The sequence below is a fragment of the Melanerpes formicivorus genome, unplaced genomic scaffold (assembly GCF_026170545.1).
Source record: "Melanerpes formicivorus ecotype bairdi unplaced genomic scaffold, bMelFor1.0.p_v2 SCAF_2, whole genome shotgun sequence".
Taxonomy (NCBI): Eukaryota; Metazoa; Chordata; class Aves; order Piciformes; family Picidae; genus Melanerpes; species Melanerpes formicivorus.
In genome coordinates, this window is record NW_027142354.1 from 51,412,760 (window position 1) to 51,431,560 (window position 18,801).

At 45.0% G+C, this 18,801-nt stretch overlaps 2 protein-coding genes across 2 annotated transcripts; both read left to right on the forward strand.

Annotated features, from left to right (window-relative positions):
• The first annotated feature begins 119 nt into the window (after positions 1-119).
• On the forward strand, positions 120-4,467 carry RPL26L1 (ribosomal protein L26 like 1). The gene is made up of 4 exons (XM_068160253.1): positions 120-223; positions 1,307-1,479; positions 2,284-2,424; positions 4,297-4,467. The coding sequence occupies exons 2-4, from the start codon at positions 1,312-1,314 to the stop codon at positions 4,423-4,425; spliced, it is 438 nt and encodes a 145-aa protein (XP_068016354.1). The 5' UTR covers positions 120-223; positions 1,307-1,311; the 3' UTR covers positions 4,426-4,467.
• A 1,190-nt stretch (positions 4,468-5,657) lies between these two features.
• Positions 5,658-18,789, forward strand: ATP6V0E1 (ATPase H+ transporting V0 subunit e1). The gene is made up of 4 exons (XM_068160295.1): positions 5,658-5,853; positions 8,088-8,135; positions 15,377-15,504; positions 18,295-18,789. The coding sequence occupies exons 1-3, from the start codon at positions 5,750-5,752 to the stop codon at positions 15,468-15,470; spliced, it is 246 nt and encodes an 81-aa protein (XP_068016396.1). The 5' UTR covers positions 5,658-5,749; the 3' UTR covers positions 15,471-15,504; positions 18,295-18,789.
• The last annotated feature ends 12 nt before the right edge of the window (positions 18,790-18,801 follow it).

Here is an 18,801-nt window from a genome sequence, read left to right on the forward strand (position 1 = left end):
TGTATTTGGAGAGAAATAGCTGCTAGTGAAAAGGGGATGTTGGAACGGATACGGGAACAGCGCCGGGGACGATGCCCGGCTGCACCAGTGGCCGCCAGCCGCCAGGGGGAGCGCGCTGCTAAGCGCGCAGGATCACGCGAGATGCCGGCGGCCGCTCGGGGAAGCGGAAGCGGAAGGAGCTGGCCCTCCTTTTTCCGGTGACTGTCGCGGCGGCAGCAGAGGGGTAAGGGCTGTGCGGCCCGGCTTGCCCCCATCCGCCTCCATCCTGTGCTGGGCGACCCCGCACTGGGCCCCGCTGGTCGCTGCGCGGCGGGCCCCCTGTGGTCTACCCAGCGGGGCCTGTTGAGGGAAGCGGGAGGCGAGCGGGAAAGGACTTAACCGGTTTGGGGCCTGCTGGCGCCGATGCTCCCGGAGCTCTGAGGCGGCACAACTGTGGCCCTCTGGGCGCGGGAAGGGGCTGCTCACTGCCGGAGTGGGGGAGCGGGTTTAGGCTGAGCCTGAGGCGAGTGTGCCCCGAGGGTGCTGCTGGCGTTAGTGGTGCGGGCAGAGGGGGTGCGGGAGCTGGTGCGGGAGTTTGGCCCTGGAGTCTGGCGGCCGGCGTGGCTGGTCGGGCAGCCCTGCCCCGGAGCTGCATTCAGCTCTACCTTTGGGAGGTCAGACTGCAGAGAGAGCTGATGCCTCTTCGGCCTGTTCTTTGGTAATTTCATGGTTAATGCAGATCAGGCAGTGTACGGTCTCTGCAGTGCAGCCCAGGCCAGTCTGTACAGGAGGTGCAAGTGCACAGTACTGGAGAGTTGCAGAGTTAAGCAAAAGCATCATCTAATAGACCTGCCTAGGTCAGGATGAATGGCATCGTGACAGACGGCTGCGGTGTACCTGATGACATTTAGGGAAGGCCAGAGATATTTTGGGTTAACAGATCTGTTGTATCAAGTGTTACCTTGCACTGGAGCCGCCAAAGCACTCGGCTCCCTGGCTCTGCCAATCCAAAATACACCTTTGTTTTGTAAAGGAAGGTGCTGTGCTAAAGGCTACTCAGTCTGGTCTCCCAACTTCTGAAAACAGAGAGGTTTACTTTAGAAAGAACAGCCTGATATGCATACATGTGGCAGATCTGTCAGAGGGTCATTGTCAGTCAGAGGCTTAAACCTTGCTTGAAGTCCAGTTTGTAAGGGTATACAAACGAAGTAGGATTAAACCTAAGTTTAAACTCTGCTTTTATGTCCTAGCAAACGTTGTGTGGGTGGACACTATAGTGGGGTGTGTGTGATGAGCATCTCTCAAGCTGTTGCTTTTCTGTATGCAGACAAAATGAAGTTCAATCCATTTGTGACCTCTGACCGCAGCAAGAACCGCAAGCGACACTTCAATGCCCCCTCTCACATCCGGAGGAAAATCATGTCCTCCCCGCTCTCCAAGGAGCTGCGCCAGAAATACAACGTCCGCTCCATGCCCATCCGAAAGGACGATGAAGTGCAGGTAGCTGCGCTGTCTGGTGCTTCAGCTGTGCTGCCACGCGTTAACTTCTGCCTGTGTGTTAGCACTCACACACAGTCAGTGCACTGTGGCGGGGTGGACAGGTTCAGATTGATGTTGGAGCCTGGCTGTGAGTCCTGCAAAAATAATTCCTGTTAACACAGACTTGGCCTGTTGAGTGTTGAGATGTGAGGCTTGACAGGGCTGTGGGCAACCTGATCTAACTGAGGGTGCCCCTGCTTACTGCAGAGGGTTGGACTAGATGGCTTTTGGAGGTCCCTTCCAACGCAGAACTCTATGATTCTATATCAGTGGTGAGGAAGTTACAAAGAGCAAAAGTGTGCTGAGAAAGTTACGGTGCTTCAGTTTTATACATTGACTCACCTGGAGTGAAAGGCTTTTAACAGTGAAACACAAAACAAAGGATCGGGGGTTTTGTAGACAGTTTGGGACCTGTGACATTTGAAAGATCAGTTTAGAAATGAATCCAAGGTAAATGGCTGGGTTTTAGTCAAAATACAGTGACAGGCAGAAAAACTGGTGAAGAGCTTAAGCTGACTCTTCACCTTGTGGTTGCAAAGGCACAGAGTTCCTTCATTGCTGCAGGAAAAATACTATTATGATTCCTAATATTTTCCATTGTGGTGATTGCTGAAATGCTCCAGGAATTGATGATTGTGACTCTCTACAGAGAGCAGACCTGTGCAGTTCTGGTGGGATAATCGGATGGTGATTCCTAAGACCTGGTAATTGTTTAAGGGATGTTTTTGCAACGTGGGTCAGTGTGTTTCTTATGTTGGTGTTCAGGTTGTCCGGGGACACTACAAAGGACAGCAGATTGGCAAGGTGGTCCAGGTGTACAGGAAAAAATACGTCATCTACATCGAGCGTGTTCAGCGTGAGAAGGCTAATGGCACAACGGTCCATGTGGGCATCCATCCCAGCAAGGTACAGCACGTGAAGTGAGCTCTGGAATGTGTGAGGAGACCTTGTTGGGAAATGCAGATACTGCTGCTGGCATGAGTAGAATCTTGTTATAGCACATGGAATAATGTTTCCGTTGGAATAACAGATTAAGATACTGCATTATTGAAGGGTTATGGTGTCATGATAGAAGAGAATTGACAGTTGACACCAAGAAGTCCTTGATGTTTCTATGGTTTATTTGATAGAGAAGCTGCAAGACACTTCAGAGTCTTGCTAAAATACTTTTGAAGAGCTTGGTGTTTATAAAACATAAGCCAGATCCTTCAGAACAATCCTTGAATCTTTGCTAAGTAGCATTTGCACTGGTTAAGGAGGTGTTAGAAATGTCTAGATAGATGCTCAGAGTTGTGATTTGTTCTTGAGGGCTGTTGTGCGCCAAGTTCTGGATCTGGTTCTAGCCTGAAGTGATCTACAATGTTTAGAGTTCACGAAAACCCAGCAAAGCCTGTTTAGATCATAATAGGATAACATCTCAAACTAAACAGAACACCTAGACAAAGTCTGCTTTAAAGCAGATGAAATGAGTCTCCTTCAGCCCTGCTGTGTAGGCATACATATTGGTGGAAGAAGTCCGGTTGTAACAGGTTTTCCAGTTTAAATGGTCAGTGTGTTGAGCAGAGCTATTCCAAAACAACATAATGACTTGTGTGCAGTAACAACACTTAATGGCCAAGGTGACCTTGTGATGGAGCCAGCACACATATTGCTGGTTTTGAAAATAGCAGTGAAAGAAGTTGAATTTTGTGCTGTTTCTTTATTTTGGTGAAAGATTTCTCTGATTGGGAATGAGACCTTGGTAAAGCTTTTCATAAAGATTTGTTGCTTAATTCAAAAGGCCCAGAAGAATATTGTGTTTGTTGTGGGCAGTGGAGTGGATGAACAGCTTCTGCCTTTCTGAGATAAAGAACTAGGAATTAACTATAAGAGGGACCAGACTGCACAGTGGAGCTGAGTGGACTGAGCTGAGTGGACTGTGCAGCCCTCTTGCAGCCTGTGTGGCTTTGCTAGGATTTGATTGTCGGTTGTATTTTTAAAGTACTCCTTTCAGGAATGCTAACACATTTTTTTTCTTTGTCAGTTTGAGGGGGCACAGAGCACTGAAGGGTGCTCATGGGATGGAAGTCAGTGCTTCAGTGTGCTGCTGCTTTGTTAGAAGTATCAGCAGACAGGCTGGGCAGCTTGCCTCTTCTATTGGCAGATGTCCTTTAAAGTGTCTTTATAGGAGTTGCTGTGGTGCCTGAACTTCTCACTGCTGCCTGTTGTTTAGCCAGATGTGTTGGCTGTTCCAGCCAGGGCAGCAGGGGTGTGATAATGGCCAGAGGCAGCAATGTGGTTTTCCAGTGTTCCAAGTTTAGGGTAGTGCTGCTTGGAACATGGAGAAATTAATGATGTATTGCTTGCCTTTGTGGTGGTGGGAAGAAGCCTTGGCTGTATACTGTGCTTCAGATAGATTTAGTATCCATCATGTTTGAGCAGCCTGAAGGAAATTAGATTTTCTTCAAAGTAATTATTTGATTATGTAGAGAGATAGAAATTTGGCTGCTCTTCAGTTTGTGCAAACGTTGTGGCTGTGCATTGAGAAGCTGTCTATGTTCTGATCTCGAACATATCAGGGAAAATTAATGCAGCTCAGTGTTTCAAAATACAGAAGGCAGCTTGGTACCTCTGTTCTACTCAAACCAAATTAGATAGTCTGTGGAAATAAAACATTGGGTGGTTTGGCACAATTCTGTCAGCAGTGACCTTCCTGGGCCATGCTGTGTCAGCGTGGTTCTGTTGGTTGCTGTGCCTTTATGACGAAGGGACACTAAACTCTTTGTGTTCTCTCTCCAGGTGGTGATCACCAGGCTAAAACTGGACAAAGATCGCAAAAAGATCTTGGAGCGTAAAGCCAAGTCTCGCCAGGTTGGCAAGGAGAAGGGCAAATACAAGGAAGAAACAATTGAAAAGATGCAAGAGTAGATCGTTCCTGTTTGATACCATTAAAGAACCGCTAAAACTAAACCTCTTGTTCTGTCTTCTTTAGAAAGTCTTAATACAGTGTGTCTGGTCAGTCTTGAGTCATTCTCATGCTTTGATGTTGGCTATGTAAAGAGTACTTCCACTCAATTAAAATATTTATGCTTTTTTTACTTGTGAGAAAACTAAAGTTGGCTTTTTCTGCATGAAGGAGTGTGCCAGCCAAGGTTAGGGGTAGTGCAATCCTGACAGCACACATCTAGTGACTGTTGTGCTTCTGTCTCTCCACTGCTCTGTGAGACTTAGATGAGTTCATAGTTTAAAATGAACTTGTGAACTCTCTGCACTGCATATATTATCAAACATTTGAAATAAGCTATTTCTGGCTAGGAAAATCTCTTCTGTGATCCTCTTACATTATGGTGGTTTTTTTTAATGCCTTCTGTATTTGACAGTAGAGGAGAACATTTTACAGGGTCAACAGGCATGCTGTGGCCAAACAGCACTGAATTTACAGGGTGATTCTCTGGGGTCTTGCATGAATGCCAGAGCTTGAGGATGGGATTTTACCTCACCATGGCTTGTGAGGCAAAGCTATGTGGTTTGAAAGGGGTGGGAGTGAAGGCAGCCTCAGTGCTGTGAACACTGCTGGTTGAACTTTTCTGTTAGAAGAAATCAGGTTTTTAGTGGTTATACATTGAAACTGCTGCAGTGCATTGAGGATAGCCCTGCAATCAAATGACTCCTGGCCCTGTGGATGGTCTCTGATGGAAAGAGATTCGGCTCCTGTCTGAACAGTGCTGAGAAATGGAACACCAAGACTTGAGGAAAATTGCACTTCTAACTCATTTCTAGCCATTAATACGTAGGCTGCTTTAGAAGGTGGGCTTTGAGAGTTGCTGCTTTGTGTGGGCTCGGAAGTTTTGCCCCCGCAGTTCTGCTAGGGCGCTGCTGGGAGGTTTTTTCTTCACCTTGAGTTAATGCACTGCAAAAGGCATTTTCGATATTTGCTGCTGCTGAGCTGGTGTACGAGCGCGGCCTGCGCTCCTGCTTATTTCATGAGCTCCAAAACAACCCTTCCAGCCCTGACCACGAAGGGAGCAGCACCCTCGAGCCCGCTGCCTCCCCGGTGAACCGGAGCCGCCCGGGCCGACCCGCAGCGCCGAGCACGCCAGGTGCGCCACCGCCCGCCGGGCTCGAGTGACGTATCGAGCGCTGATTGGTGGATGGGGCGCTGCGGCCGTGAGGCAGGGCAGGGGAGGGGAGGAGGCTCCGCGCCGGCCGGACCAAGCAGCTTCCCTCCGCCGTCGCCCCCGCCAGCCCGGCCATGGCGTACGGTGGCCTGACGGTGCCCTTCATCGTCATGAGCGTTTTCTGGGGGATGGTCGGCGGCGTCCTGCCGTGGCTCGTACCCAAGGGGCCTAACCGCGGGTGAGTGACGGGGGGAGGCCGAGGCCGCTCTGAGGGGGGGCAGCCCCTTTCCCTTCGGGCAGAAGCGGCGGGAGGTCGATGTGTGAGGAGGCCCCCGGCGGATCGTGGGCCCGGCTCCCCGAGGCGGCGGTAGCCGTGTTCCTGCAGACCAGCCGGGCAGCAGCGGCCTTGCGGCTCTGGTTGTGTCTCGAGTTCCCCTTTCCCCCCGCCGTCGAGGCCTGGCGGCCGTCGCAACACCCCACAACTCCTTATCGCCGTGCTCGCCGCTCCGCCAGGCCCGGAGCCGCCGCCTCCTGCCGCAGTCCTGCGGGCTCGGTCGCCGTAGTGGTGCAGCGCGGAGAGCTGGCGGGCCCAGGCGCTTCTGCCAGCCGAGATCCGGGCAGCCGCGGGAGGCCGGGGCGAGCGCCTGCGAGGGCTTCCTGAGCGTGGGGCTGGAGCAGGGAGTGGTGTCTGCGTACCTCCATAATCCATCACGGGGTTGAGGTTTTTCTCCTCAAGCCCTGTAAACGTATGCATGCATAGAGTCCTGTGGCAGGGAGGACTGTTGTTAAGTTAGGAGGTGTTTGAGCCTTCAGTTCCTTTTTCTTTTCTTACTTGACTTCTTATAACTTATTCCACCATCCTTTAGTTTTTTCACACTGGAAGAGACTGAAAGAGTTGATTGTACTAAATCTCCATTCTGTGCTTAAATATATGCTCGTGGCCTTGTAGCTGTAGTAGCCTAAGGGCAAAAGTGAGGCATCTAAGCAGAGATGTTTTTTCCTGCGGTGATAAAAAAAGCAGACAAGATCTTTTGTCTTTTTCTTTTCCCTAGGAGGTAATGACTACTTAATCTCTCTTCCTCTCTCTGACATCCTCTCTACTCCACAGGTACCAACTGTCTTTTCTCTTGGTTGTTTAACTAAAGTCGGAGGAATTTTCCTCGGGTTCTGCTTAGCTGTGATATTTACTGTCTCAATTTCAAACCTGCTGTGAGTTTTGTATGTGAAACTTTTGCCTGTCCCTCAGAAACAGGTTGGAAATGTGTCTTCCAGGCATGTATGTGGGCCACGAAGAGGGTTTTTTTGTTTAGTAATTTTTCCAACATGTGACTGTTTAATCAATATGAATAGAGGATTGCTGATCTCTGATTCTATGGCACATCTACAGTGACACTGTGTAGTCTGTTAATTTCTCATCTTCTTACAAAATCAACAAAGCTCTGCCCCAAACCTGTTTCTGAATAGGTAGGTTTGTTTGTTTTTGACAAAAGTAGTCCATGCAAACTTTAACTGACTTAAGAATTCACACTGTGTAGGTTAAAACTCCCAAACAATGACTCTGGGGCTCCATGGAAAGAAGGGCTTCCTGAAGCTTAACGCAGGCTACCTTAGCTTTGTGTCATTCATGTGAAAGTTAACAAGGTGAACGTCTGTTGATAGATGAAAAACATCCAAGGTTATCCATGTCACAGAAGGTTTGAAGTTACTGACCTGGCATGAGTTTTGCTTACTTAGTTTGGAGGGAAAATATATAGAGCAAAATATCACTTTGTAGTTAAAAAAAAAAGGAACACACACCCCTTCCCCCTTTCTACTTTGCTACTGAGTTCCATGAGCTACATTGATCACTTACTGTTAGCAAATCTCATTTCCTTCCATTTCAAAATCATGTGTGTGTGTATAGCTGCAGTTTCACCATTCCCAGTTTCATGAGCTGCTTGGTTCTTGCTTCTTTTCAGCTTAACTGTGGTTTCTGTCACAATTTTCTTTCAGCAAGAAAGGACAATCTTGCCCTACAGATAAAAAAAACCAACCCCAAATCTCCAAGGCATTTCAAATGATTCCATTTTCAAAACTCTCATTCATGATGCAAAATGAAAATATGTATTTTTGATACTGAAGTTTGCTCTCAGTGGAATTTTGGAATGGAGCAAAGGTTTGCTGTAGGTATTAGAACATCCAGCTTTGGTAGTTTACTGACTTGCTGGTAGCATTGACTGTGAAATGGAGCAAAGACAATGGCTACATAGGACTTTGCTCCTCTGTAGTTTGTAAACCTCTGCTTTCCTCAGAGCTGTGTTATTTCCTCTGCACAATTCTAGCTGGAAGAAGTTAGAACACTCATGTTGAGTCACCTTCCATATGATCAAAGTTGAACTTGTTCCTGTTCACTGTTGTGTATTTTTTTTCCTATCTGTCTTGTGGTCAGTCATAACATGACACCTAATCAGCTGTTTCCTTCTCTTTTTGCAGTGTTATCAACACAATGCTGGTCACATGTGCTGTTTGCTGCTACCTGTTGTAAGTATAAATAATGTCTTTCCTCTTAAAGCACAGTTCTCATGTAATTAAAAGTCCCTTTTTTTATATCTTCAAGGCTTTTTTATCTCTTCAAAGCTTTTCAAGGGTGTCATAGAGATGTAGACATACTGACTGTATGCTTTGCCAGCTCTTAGAATTCTTCTGAAGTTCTTCATACTGCTGAAAAAAAAATCCAAACATTTTCCTGTTGGTAGATACTGCGTTAAAACAAACATGAATTCCTCTTGTCTTCTGACACACAACTGCCAAATAGTGTTGGGTACTGACTTGGTACTACTCCTTTCCATTTCACTGGCTTATTTGCTCCCACCCATAATGGCAGTTTGTCAGTTCTAGAATTCTTCAGATCCACACTAGAGCAATGACTTTTGCCTTTTCCATTGTCATACCCTCACTTGTACTTTAGAGGACACAGTCTCAAGCTATGCCAGGGGAAGTTTAGGCTCGAGGTGAGGAGAAAGTTCTTCACTGAGAGAGTCATTCGTCATTGGAATGTGCTGCCCAGGGAGGTGGTGGAGTCCCCATCCCTGGAGGTGTTCAAGAGGGGACTGGACTTGGCACTTGGTGCCATGGTCTGGTCATGAGGTCTGTGGTGACAGGTTGGACTCGATGATCTTTGAGGTCTCTTCCAACCTTGCTGATACTGTGATACTGTATTTCTAAGGTGATACTAACTTAAACCTACTGATGACTTTTGCTTTAATTAGTTTGGTTGCATATATACAAATGACATAGCTTTTGTGACGAACTTGTCATGCTTTGATACGTTAAGACTGTTTCTTTTTAAATGCTCAGTATGTTTTGAGGCTGCCTTTGTTAAGAGGATTAGTAGAAATAACAAAGTGACTTGTAGAGCAACTCTTCATACCATGTTTGATGTTCGTCGATGGTTGTGGGTTTTTTCTCCAGAGATAAGCCAGCTCTAACTGGAGTCTGCAAGAGGAAGCATGGTGGTTGTTTTCTCCATCTCTTTTACTTTATTTTTCCTCCTCCTTTTCTTCCTGTTCAATTTTATTTTTTTAAAGAAAGGCTGTAGTCTTGTCCAAGAAATAACTGGCTGGAGGGCCGAGCCCAGAGAGTGGTGGTGAATGGTGCCACATCCAGCTGGCGGCCAGTCACCAGTGGTGTGCCCCAAGGATCAGTGCTGGGCCCTGTGCTCTTTAACATCTTCATTGATGATCTGGATGAGGGTATTAAGTCGATCATCAGTGAATTTGCTGATGACACCAAGCAGGGGGCAGGAGTTGATCTGCTGGAGGGCAGAGAGGCTCTGCAGAGAGACCTCGACAGGCTGGAGAGATGGGCAGAGTCCAAGGGCAGGAGATTGAACACATCCAAGTGCCGGGTTCTGCACATTGGCCACAGCAACCCCATGCAGAGCTACAGGCTGGGGTCAGAGTGGCTGGAGAGTGGCCAGGTAGAGAGGGACCTGGGGGTGCTGGTTGATGGTAGGCTGAACATGAGCCTGCAGTGTGCCCAGGCAGCCAAGAGGGCCAATGGCATCCTGGCCTGCATCAGGAACAGTGTGGCCAGCAGGAGCAGGGAGGCCATTCTGCCCCTGTGCACTGGTTAGGCTGCACCTCAAGTACTGTGTCCAGTTCTGGGCGCCTTGGTTTACAAAGGATGTTGACTTGCTGGAGCGTGTCCAGAGAAGGGCAACGAAGTTGGTGAGGGGTTTGAAACACAAGCCCTATGAGGAGAGGCTGAGGGAGCTGGGGTTGCTTAGCCTGGAGAGGAGGAGACTCAGGGGTGACCTTATCACTCTCTACAACTACCTGAAGGGAGGTTGTAGACAGGCAAATGTTGGTCTCTTCTCCTAGGCAACCAGCACCAGAACAAGAGGACACAGTCTCAGGCTGTGCCAGGGGAGGTTTAGGTTGGATGTTAGGAATAAGTTCTATACAGAGAGAGTGATTGCCCATTGGAATGGGCTGCCCAGGGAGGTGGTGGAGTCGCTGTCATTGGAGGTTTTCAGGAGGAGACTTGATAGGGTGCTTGGTGCCATGGGTTAGTTGTTTAGGTGGTGTTGGATTGGTTGATGAGTTGGATGTGATGATCTTGAAGGTCTCTTCCAACCTGGTCTGGGCTAGTCTAGTCTATTCAACTTTGAAAGGCAATAAAGTTATTATTCAGAGTTCAACTCGAGCTAAGTATTGTTTGCAATTCCTGAAGCAATTAGGCATTACTCATGCTTCTCTAAAGAGTTTAGCATGGATATTTAAATGCATCTCCAGTTTCAAAACTCAGTCTTAAGAACCAGCAGCCAGAAGAGCCAGGTTATCAGTGTTGGCATGTACCAGGAGGAGCTTCTTTGGTTCCGTGTTGGCTTGGCCTGTGGCACAGGTTTTATGCAGGTTTGATCTAGTTTAGTCATGTGATAGTCAGGTTCCCCAGGGATTGGACGTGGCACTTGGTGCCATGGTCTGGTCATGAGGTCTGTGTTGATAGGTTGGACTCAATGATCCTCGAGGTCTCTTCCAACCTTGGTTATACTGTGATACTGTACCCAGTATCACAGGTGTGGCCTTATTGGGTTTGTTTTGTTTTTTATTATTGCAAGTATTTGACAAGTGTGTTGTCTTAAATTACTCATCTGGGTAATTGTAGAAGTACAGCAGAGCTGATTCTGTTTTGCATTTATGACAGTTTTTGAAATTAAAGTTTTACAGAGCAGATGTAGAAACTTTGGAAGAACTTTGTTGTGGAAGCAACTTGGATTTGGGGTTTTTCAGTGCTATGAAGACCTGCACTGCCTGCATGTGAAGTATGTAGCAGCCCAGTCTCATCGCAGCTCCCAAACGCTTGGCAAGGAAAGGGCAACTGGGTACTCGTTTGTGCTAGGTTACAGTTGAGGGGAATGATGGTTTGGGTTTGTTAAAAGTTCTCAGTTAAGTTCTTCCTACTCTATTTTAGCAGAAATGATGTTCTACTCTTCTAAAATCCTTAATGTTTAGGGTTTGTTTTCTTTGTGTGAAGAAGGAGAATTTCCTTGAAACTGAGGCCATGTGGCATGTGCAGAGTCACCTGGTCTAGGATGTGGAACGTATTTGGTATAGAATGCCTTAACTCTAACTGCTGTGAACTCTTCACACATCCAGTGGTATTTCACTTTAAGATTCGTGACGTCTAATATTTTTTTTCCCTACCAAAACAGACCTATTGTAAATCTAGTGTCATTAATACAATTTATAATCTGTTCTTGCATGTCCAGTGAGGGAGTTTTCATAATCTTGTGGGCTCTAAGTTGCTGTCTTCATTATGTTTGGTTTTCTCCAATTACACTTTGAAAAAAGAAGCAGCAAAATCTTACTGTGCTTTAAACCTCCACTTATTGCCCAGCCACATAAATTAGGCATAGTGTTTGCTTGCCAGGATACAACAAAAAGCAGATTATTCTCTCCATGTCACAAGATGAAACTTGTCTTATCACAGAGTCTTGTTTTTTTTCTCCCATTAGTTCTGCATAGAATCATAGAACAGCCCTGGCTTGAAAGGACCTTGAAGGGTCATCTGGTCCAAGCTCTTTTTTCCCCTCTGTTTTATTCAAGCCTATGCAAACTTGTGCTTGCCATATCAGTTTCATTTTTTTGGGCAGGATGTTGGAAACAATTCAGATGTTAATTTCAGTGACTAAAGAAGGAGACTCATTTTTCATGCCAGTCTTCTGAATGCCCAGAAGAATGGTTTTTGAGGATTCTTCATCGATTATTCTAGGGTTTAAATGACTTGTGTTACCCCAGGCATGGTCCCCTGTATTGGTGTGTCCTTAGTAGGTGGTTGGTGCTGTAATCTAGTTCTTTTCAGAGCTGCTTAAAACTCTGATAGACCTACTGTCAATTCTTCTTGAGTTACCTTTCCAGTTCAAAGCAGGGAAAACCCCAATGTCTTCATTAAACAGCACTTGATTGACATTAACTTTAGTCAGCTGATGTAAACCAAAGCCCATCACATTTCAACTTAAAGCTGTTTCTTCTGTGTTTGTGTATAATGGTGATCATTTTGAATACCCATATTGATCACATGAGGCTAATTTGGTTGTTCTGTGGAGAATTTTTGCATAGGTAGGTGCATAATTTGTGTGCAACAATTGTTTAGCCTGGAGAAGAGGAGGCTCAGGGGTGAACTCATTACCCTCTACAACTACCTGAAAGGTGGTTGTAGCCAGGAAGGGGTTGGTCTCTTCTCCCAGGCAACCAGCACCAGAACAAGGGGACACAGTCTCAAGCTGTGCCAGGGGAGGTTTAGACTCAAGGTGAGGAGAAATTTCTTCACTGAGCGAGTTGTTCGTCATTGGAACGGGCTGCCCAGGGAGGTGGTGGAGTCACCGTCCCTGGAGGCATTCAAGAGGGGATTGGACATGGCACTTGGTGCCATGGTCTAGTCATGAGGTCTGTGTTGATAGGTTGGACTCAATGATCCTCAAGGTCTCTTCCAACCTTGGTTATACTGTGATACTGTACCCAGTATCCTTTTGAAGAATAGAATAAACCAGGTTGGAAGAGACCTTCAAGATCATTGTGTCCAACCCATCAACCAATCCAACCTTACCTAAACAACTAACCCATGGCACCAAGCACCCCATCAAGTCTCCTCCTGAACACCTCCAATGATGGTGACTCCACCACCTCCCCGGGCAGCCCATTCCAATGGGCAATCACTCTCTCTGTATAGAACTTCTTCCTAACATCCAACCTAAACCTCCCCTGGCACAGCCTGAGACTGTGTCCTCTTGTTCTGGTGCTGGTTGCCTGGGAGAAGAGACCAACATCCACATAGCCTGAGGAACTTGGCGAAGTATGAGGATTTGCTGCTGCAGAAATTAGTTTACCACGTTGTATGGTACTGTCCATCTCAATATGTTTTGCTGTTTACAAAGCAGCTCCTGAAAGAGCACCATGACACGCTGCTAACAAAGGCCAGGGTCCCTGAAAAGCGGTGTATTATTTGCTACTGATTCTAAAGGATTAAAATACAGTTGCTCAACGTGACATTTAAACAGAGATAGCAGGACCTCCATTTGTAACATGCAGCCTAGACAGATGGCAGTTGTGGTAGAAAGACCTTTTAAAAAATCTTCCTGGTAGAACATAAGGGACTTTAATTTCCTTGTCTGAGCCGGGTAATTAACGCTAACCGTTGTAACTGGTATCTGGTAGAATTTAAGGACCTGTGGGTGGTTTGAATGCTGTACCTGATTTTAGCAACTAGAACATTACACACTGGATACAGAGGCTCGCTTTGTTTTACTTTGAATGCTACATTTCGTTTTGTGCTGTCATGGATAGGTTGTTGTGTGGAGCAGCGTCGCTTAAGCAAAATGTGGGAAAAGATTCTTCATGACTTATCTTGAATGCAAGGGAATTGTAGAGTTCAGTGCCTAACTACTGCTCTAAGTTATTAGGCCCTAGCAGAGCAAGGAGGAGGAATATGCTATTGACCTATAATGCCACTGTGGCTCAGGGCTTGGGTATCCAGCATGGTGCCAGCAAATAGCTTTTGAGAGCTGTACAGTGCTGCCTAAAGCACGGTTATGCAGCTGGGACACGTCAATATTTTGAATGTGCTTCCAGAGCCTTTAATTCACAGCCATGCTGGGTCTGAACTCAGGAAACAGAGAAGTGAGATGTTTGTGCATAGAGTTCCTTCCTTCAGTACAGTGAGAGAGAGAGAATAATGTCCTTTAACAGGCTTCTAGTGTTCCTACCCTCCTCCTACTTCTGTTAGTTCAGGATGCTAAAGGCAGATGGTGCAGTGCTCTGGCACTCCTTCTGTCTTTTGTATCTGAAAATTAACCCTTGCAAAATAAGTTCTGTGGTATTTTTAAGAGCTGATTTGCTTCTCCCTTAAGTAAATTTAACATAGTGATTAACATGACTTCAGAATACTTTCTTGTTGTTGCTTTGAGCAGCAAAGTAGAAACATGCCAACCTAAAGGTTATTGGCTCTTCCTGGTGGTATCTTGCTGATGTTTTAATTGCTTTGTGCAGCCTGCTATGTATTTCAAGGCTGCAAGACTGCTGTAGGCTCAGCACGTGGTTTTAACTAGAGTCCTACTTTGTCCAAAACTGAGAGAAGCACTGAAAAGAATGATTTGCAATTTTTAAGAGGATTCCTGTATTTTCTTTAAGTCTGGCTCACATCTTTTGCCCTTGGCTGTTCTAGCCATTTTAACAGCAGACCTGCACATCATTTGCTGGTCAAAGCATCAAGGTTTGTGTGGAATTTTCCATGACTGCCTAAGCACTCTGATACATTTGTGGCAGCTCCCATTACAAAGCTGCTCTGCTTTTTCTCCTCCTTACAAAGCATTCTAGAAATAGCAGACAGATGAGCCAGTGTGTTCACTAAATGTGTTTATATAGTTAGTATTTAACACAGATTTAAATCCATGGAAGCATCCATCGCTGCTTCTGAATCTTGTAATATTTACAAAGCAAATACATCTTTTAACAGTGGAATATTTATTTCTGTTTAGCTTTCCTGGATGTTTTCCACACACTACATTCCTCTTCTTCTCTGTTCTGGCTATGGCTTCTGCGATGTTAGCTTGTGAACGGCTCTGATGACAAGGGTGCTGCTGCTAATGATGTAGGATTTGTTGTCGCACTGGTTTTGTTGTGAGTTCCTTATTGGGTTTTGTCTGTGTTCCTGTAGCATTATACCCTTTTGCTTCAGGTCCCTGTTGGCTTCTGCAAGGTTTAAATTCACTTTTATTTGGTCTCTGATGAAAATTATACCGTGTCCAAGAGTAGATTGCCATACACTGAAAATAGGAGCAGGTGAGAGACTCTTCCTCAGAGGGCTGTGTTTTGTTGTTTGTTTGTTTGTTTTAAAGGATGCTTCAAAGGCACCGAGAAAAGGGGTGTCTCATGTTTTTATCTTCTGAGTCCTCAAATACCTGAGCTTCCTATGTCTCAAAACACTTTCCTGTCAAAGCAAAAGTAGGAGAAAAGCGCTGTGAGGTGTTTTTGTGTTGCTGGAAATTGAACAGGATGATTTATTGTTTCAGTTGCAGAATGGTAACCGGTACCAGATCTTCAGTACTGATACCTAGCTTTATGTATGAGCTTGAGTAAAATTTTGGTTTGATGCTAGCCCTTGCTGGAAATCATCTTTTCTTCTCCTATAGTACTTGTGCTTTGGATAAGCCTTGCCCTTTATCATGAGCTTTGTAATTTGGCTGATGTTCTCTCTTGGTTTGGGGGGGGGTTGTCTTGCAGTTGGCTGATCGCGATTCTGGCTCAACTCAACCCTCTCTTTGGGCCACAGTTAAGCAATGAAACAATCTGGTATCTTCAATATCAGTGGCCTTAAGGATCTCTGTCCTCTGCTTCAAGTCATTGACTAGGTGAGTATGATCTGATTTATTAATATTTGGTATGGTAAAGCTTCAGGAGAAACTGAACAGTAGTTTGAGCAGTGTGTTCAGAACTGCTGGCTGTTTTGCAGGAAAAATCTTGTCTTTCTATAGTCTATAATAAAACATACTTCAGATATTAATGTGGACTGGATACCATGAAAAGCTTGGAATGAATTCTTGTATGGCTATTTTCTCTGCTGTCGTGGCATGCATACTGTGCTCAGTAAGCAGGGGTTTGCAAGAACAGCAGCACATTTCTTCTTCTTACAGTACAAAGGTGATTGGGTTGGGGTGTCTTTTAGTAGCTAGCATAAGTAGATTTCCTCACCTTTAACAATCCTTAAACTGCAAGCCCACTACGGTTTCATCCAAGACCTGCCTGATTCAAAAGGCAATGTAAAGTTGCCCTCATTCATCTGTGAAGTCAGAGTGAGACCTGCCATTAGAATGGTTCTTGCCTGCTGTCAGTGCATAGCACTAATGCTGAGCTCTTGCAGATGAGCGTTTTTATTTTCTTTAATGATAGCCTGTGTGCATTTTTAATCATAGATGAGCCTGGTGGTTGCTATCTGGGTAGTGCTATTGGAATGCTGTTGTTGCAGTGCCTGGCCATGTTTTCTGACATGACCAGCAAAAATACAAAGCTGTATTAAGACTGCCACGATCAATCTGGGCTCCTCAAGAACGGCAGCATTTGGAATTGAAGGTTCAGACGAAGCATAGCGTGGGAGGAAGTACCCCTGATTTTAGTTGTTATACTGGTAACTGAAGAATTAGGCATGCTTTACCTGGGGTGGGTTTTTTTGTTCTTTTAGGTTTAACTGTCTACCCCCTTGCTGTTACTGCCTTAACTTCTATTTACAGAAGTCCAATAGCTGCAGACGGCTGATAGTTGATGTTGCAGCTCAGTTAAATGCTGTCTGTAAAGCATCCTGAACATTTACCCTGAAGCAAAACTCTATTGCTTCGAAGTAGGCTTCATCTGAACTGTGGTGTAGTCTGACTGTGGCATGTATATGTCTGCATCTTGTCTTTTAAGCAGCAAGCAGAAGCTAAAGGTAGACTTGGCCCTGCTTCAGGTGGAGGCCTGTAATTAGCTGCGACGGTCAAGATGAATTTCCTAGGTGCGTTTTCACTGCTGATGTGTTAATGCATAATGAGTTGGCTCAAACAGACCTGTGTATTCTGGTAATGGGCATGCAGACCTCTGAATCCCATAGGATTGTAGTTGCCTGGGATCTGAAATTGAAATGTAGTTATCTGGACTGCTGGATACTTTGGATGTAAAAACTTTGGCTTCCTTCTGATTAATAAATTGTCTGTGTGTTGCAACCAGCAAGGACAAACCAGAGATGAGATACAACTCTTGGACTCTGAGTGCCCACTAAAAGAATCAGGGTTTTAATTCTCCCTTTCAGTGAAGCATTTTCCAGAGAACTAGAGGTAAACTTCTGCCAAGGAAGGGAGAGAAGCAATGAATTGTAGGATGGCCAGAAAGGTTGAGGAGCTGACATTTTAAAACTTACTGATGGAGAATTTGAGCTGTGTATAGCTCATGCTGTTGTATTGTATGAAGCAGTTTAACCTTTGACATACCTGATTTCATTGGCTTAATTTTGGAATAAAATCAAGGTTCTTTGTGAAAAAGCTTCAAGTAAAAGCATGAAATAATCCTCAGATATCATAGTTAAAATATTCTTGATAGAAATGTGCTGCTACAGGGCAGACTATTCCTCACAATTTTGTGTGAATTACTCATATAGTGTTGAGTGAGCTGAGTGGCAAGGAGGTGGCTGCTTTGATCAGGCTGCAGTGTCCTGGCTTTTGCTGTTGTGTGCCTCTGCACTCAGAGCCTCCTGTGGTTTCTCTCACTCGACAGCAGCTGTGAATTAGATTCCCTGTGAAAGAGCTGGGATATATCTCTGACACTGCTTGGAATCCCATAAATACAGCTACCATTTCTTGCTTGACCAGTTATTTTTGGCTATTAAGAGGTACTTTTCCAGCACATCTTAAAAAGTAGTACACTTTTTTCTGCCTTCCATTTCTCTTTCAGTTGAGGTTTGGATGGGTAATTGTCGACAATACGAAGAGTTAATTCAAAGACAACTAAATGCTTACAATTGAGGATAGTCTAAGCAAACCCATTTTAACTTGACCAGTGGAGCAGGCTGAAAAGGCATGCAGAAAGCTACTGCCTTCTGGTGAGGGTCTTCTACAGATGCTGACTTGACTGATCCATGCCAAATTACAGAAGTTTTGTCTTTCTTTCTGTGTGGTATCCCTCCAGTTCAAATGTATCAGATGACATGCCTATAAAATCAATTTAAGAGCTTGGATGGCTATATATTAGAATATGCAAACTTCTGCAGCTGTGGTAAATACAAGCTGTAGCCTCTTACAAGCAATGTGATCTAGTGTAGCCTTTTCTCAGTAACTTGGTTGATTTATGGTCTGTGTTCTCAGACCAGGACCTTCATGCAACAGATGTAAGAAGGGCTGTCGTGCAGATACCTGGATGCTGTTCCAGCATTAAAAACTTTCTAGTAAAACAGTTGTTCTGCCAGCTTATAATGTGGTGAAAACTGCTTTCAGTAACTTCAGACATGAAAGTGCTAAGAAAGCAAGGAAGTATATACTGTTCTTTGAAGCTCTGTGTAGGTGAAGTTCTTGACTATTTCTCAGTGCATTTGTGGAATGAAAATAGTTACAACCAGGTCTGCAATTAGTAAATTGTCTCCACAGAAAGGAATAATTAAATTGCCTTTTGCTTTGCAGGTAAAGAGGAGATTTCTTCCAGATGAAAATCTCTACTGACCCAAAGATGCTCTTAACATAGCTGGTTGGATACCAAGCCTGCATTAATGCCTTAACCTTTTTATTGTGCTTTAAACTGGCTTGTTGAAAGCCCTGTCTTTTTTCCTACTATACCATTTAACAGTGTGCCTAATGGAATTTATACTTCAGTGTTACTGTACATTTTTTGCCTGTCAATTTCAGATATGATGTTTTTTTTTTTTTTAATGGGTCATATGTTTTCATTTTACTCTGTAGGAGCACTGTGTAAATCTTTACAGGTCGTGGGTTGACTGTTGCTGTGCTGTTCTGTTCTGTTTGATGGCCCTGGGGAAAAAAAGTGTGTGCAATTAAAGTCTATGAAGAGAAACAATGGTGCCACTTGTTAATGGCATTTAGTTTTCAAACTGACTTGTGTTCCTGGAAATTTGGTCTTTGGTTTCTTGTACCTGGAAATAAAACTGATCCTCTGCTTTATACGGAGTGCTC

What these genes read in the sequence shown, in the direction of transcription:
- RPL26L1 (XM_068160253.1), top strand. Translation starts at nt 1,312, where the DNA reads ATGAAGTTCAATCCATTTGTGACCTCTGACCGCAGCAAGAACCGCAAG. An exon ending in GAAAGGACGATGAAGTGCAG is followed by an intron (nt 1,480 to 2,283) that starts GTAGCTGCGCTG and finishes GTTGGTGTTCAG; the next exon opens with GTTGTCCGGGGACACTACAA. An exon ending in TGGGCATCCATCCCAGCAAG is followed by an intron (nt 2,425 to 4,296) that starts GTACAGCACGTG and finishes TTCTCTCTCCAG; the next exon opens with GTGGTGATCACCAGGCTAAA.
- ATP6V0E1 (XM_068160295.1), top strand. Translation starts at nt 5,750, where the DNA reads ATGGCGTACGGTGGCCTGACGGTGCCCTTCATCGTCATGAGCGTTTTC. An exon ending in CCCAAGGGGCCTAACCGCGG is followed by an intron (nt 5,854 to 8,087) that starts GTGAGTGACGGG and finishes CTCTTTTTGCAG; the next exon opens with TGTTATCAACACAATGCTGG. An exon ending in GCTGTTTGCTGCTACCTGTT is followed by an intron (nt 8,136 to 15,376) that starts GTAAGTATAAAT and finishes GTTGTCTTGCAG; the next exon opens with TTGGCTGATCGCGATTCTGG.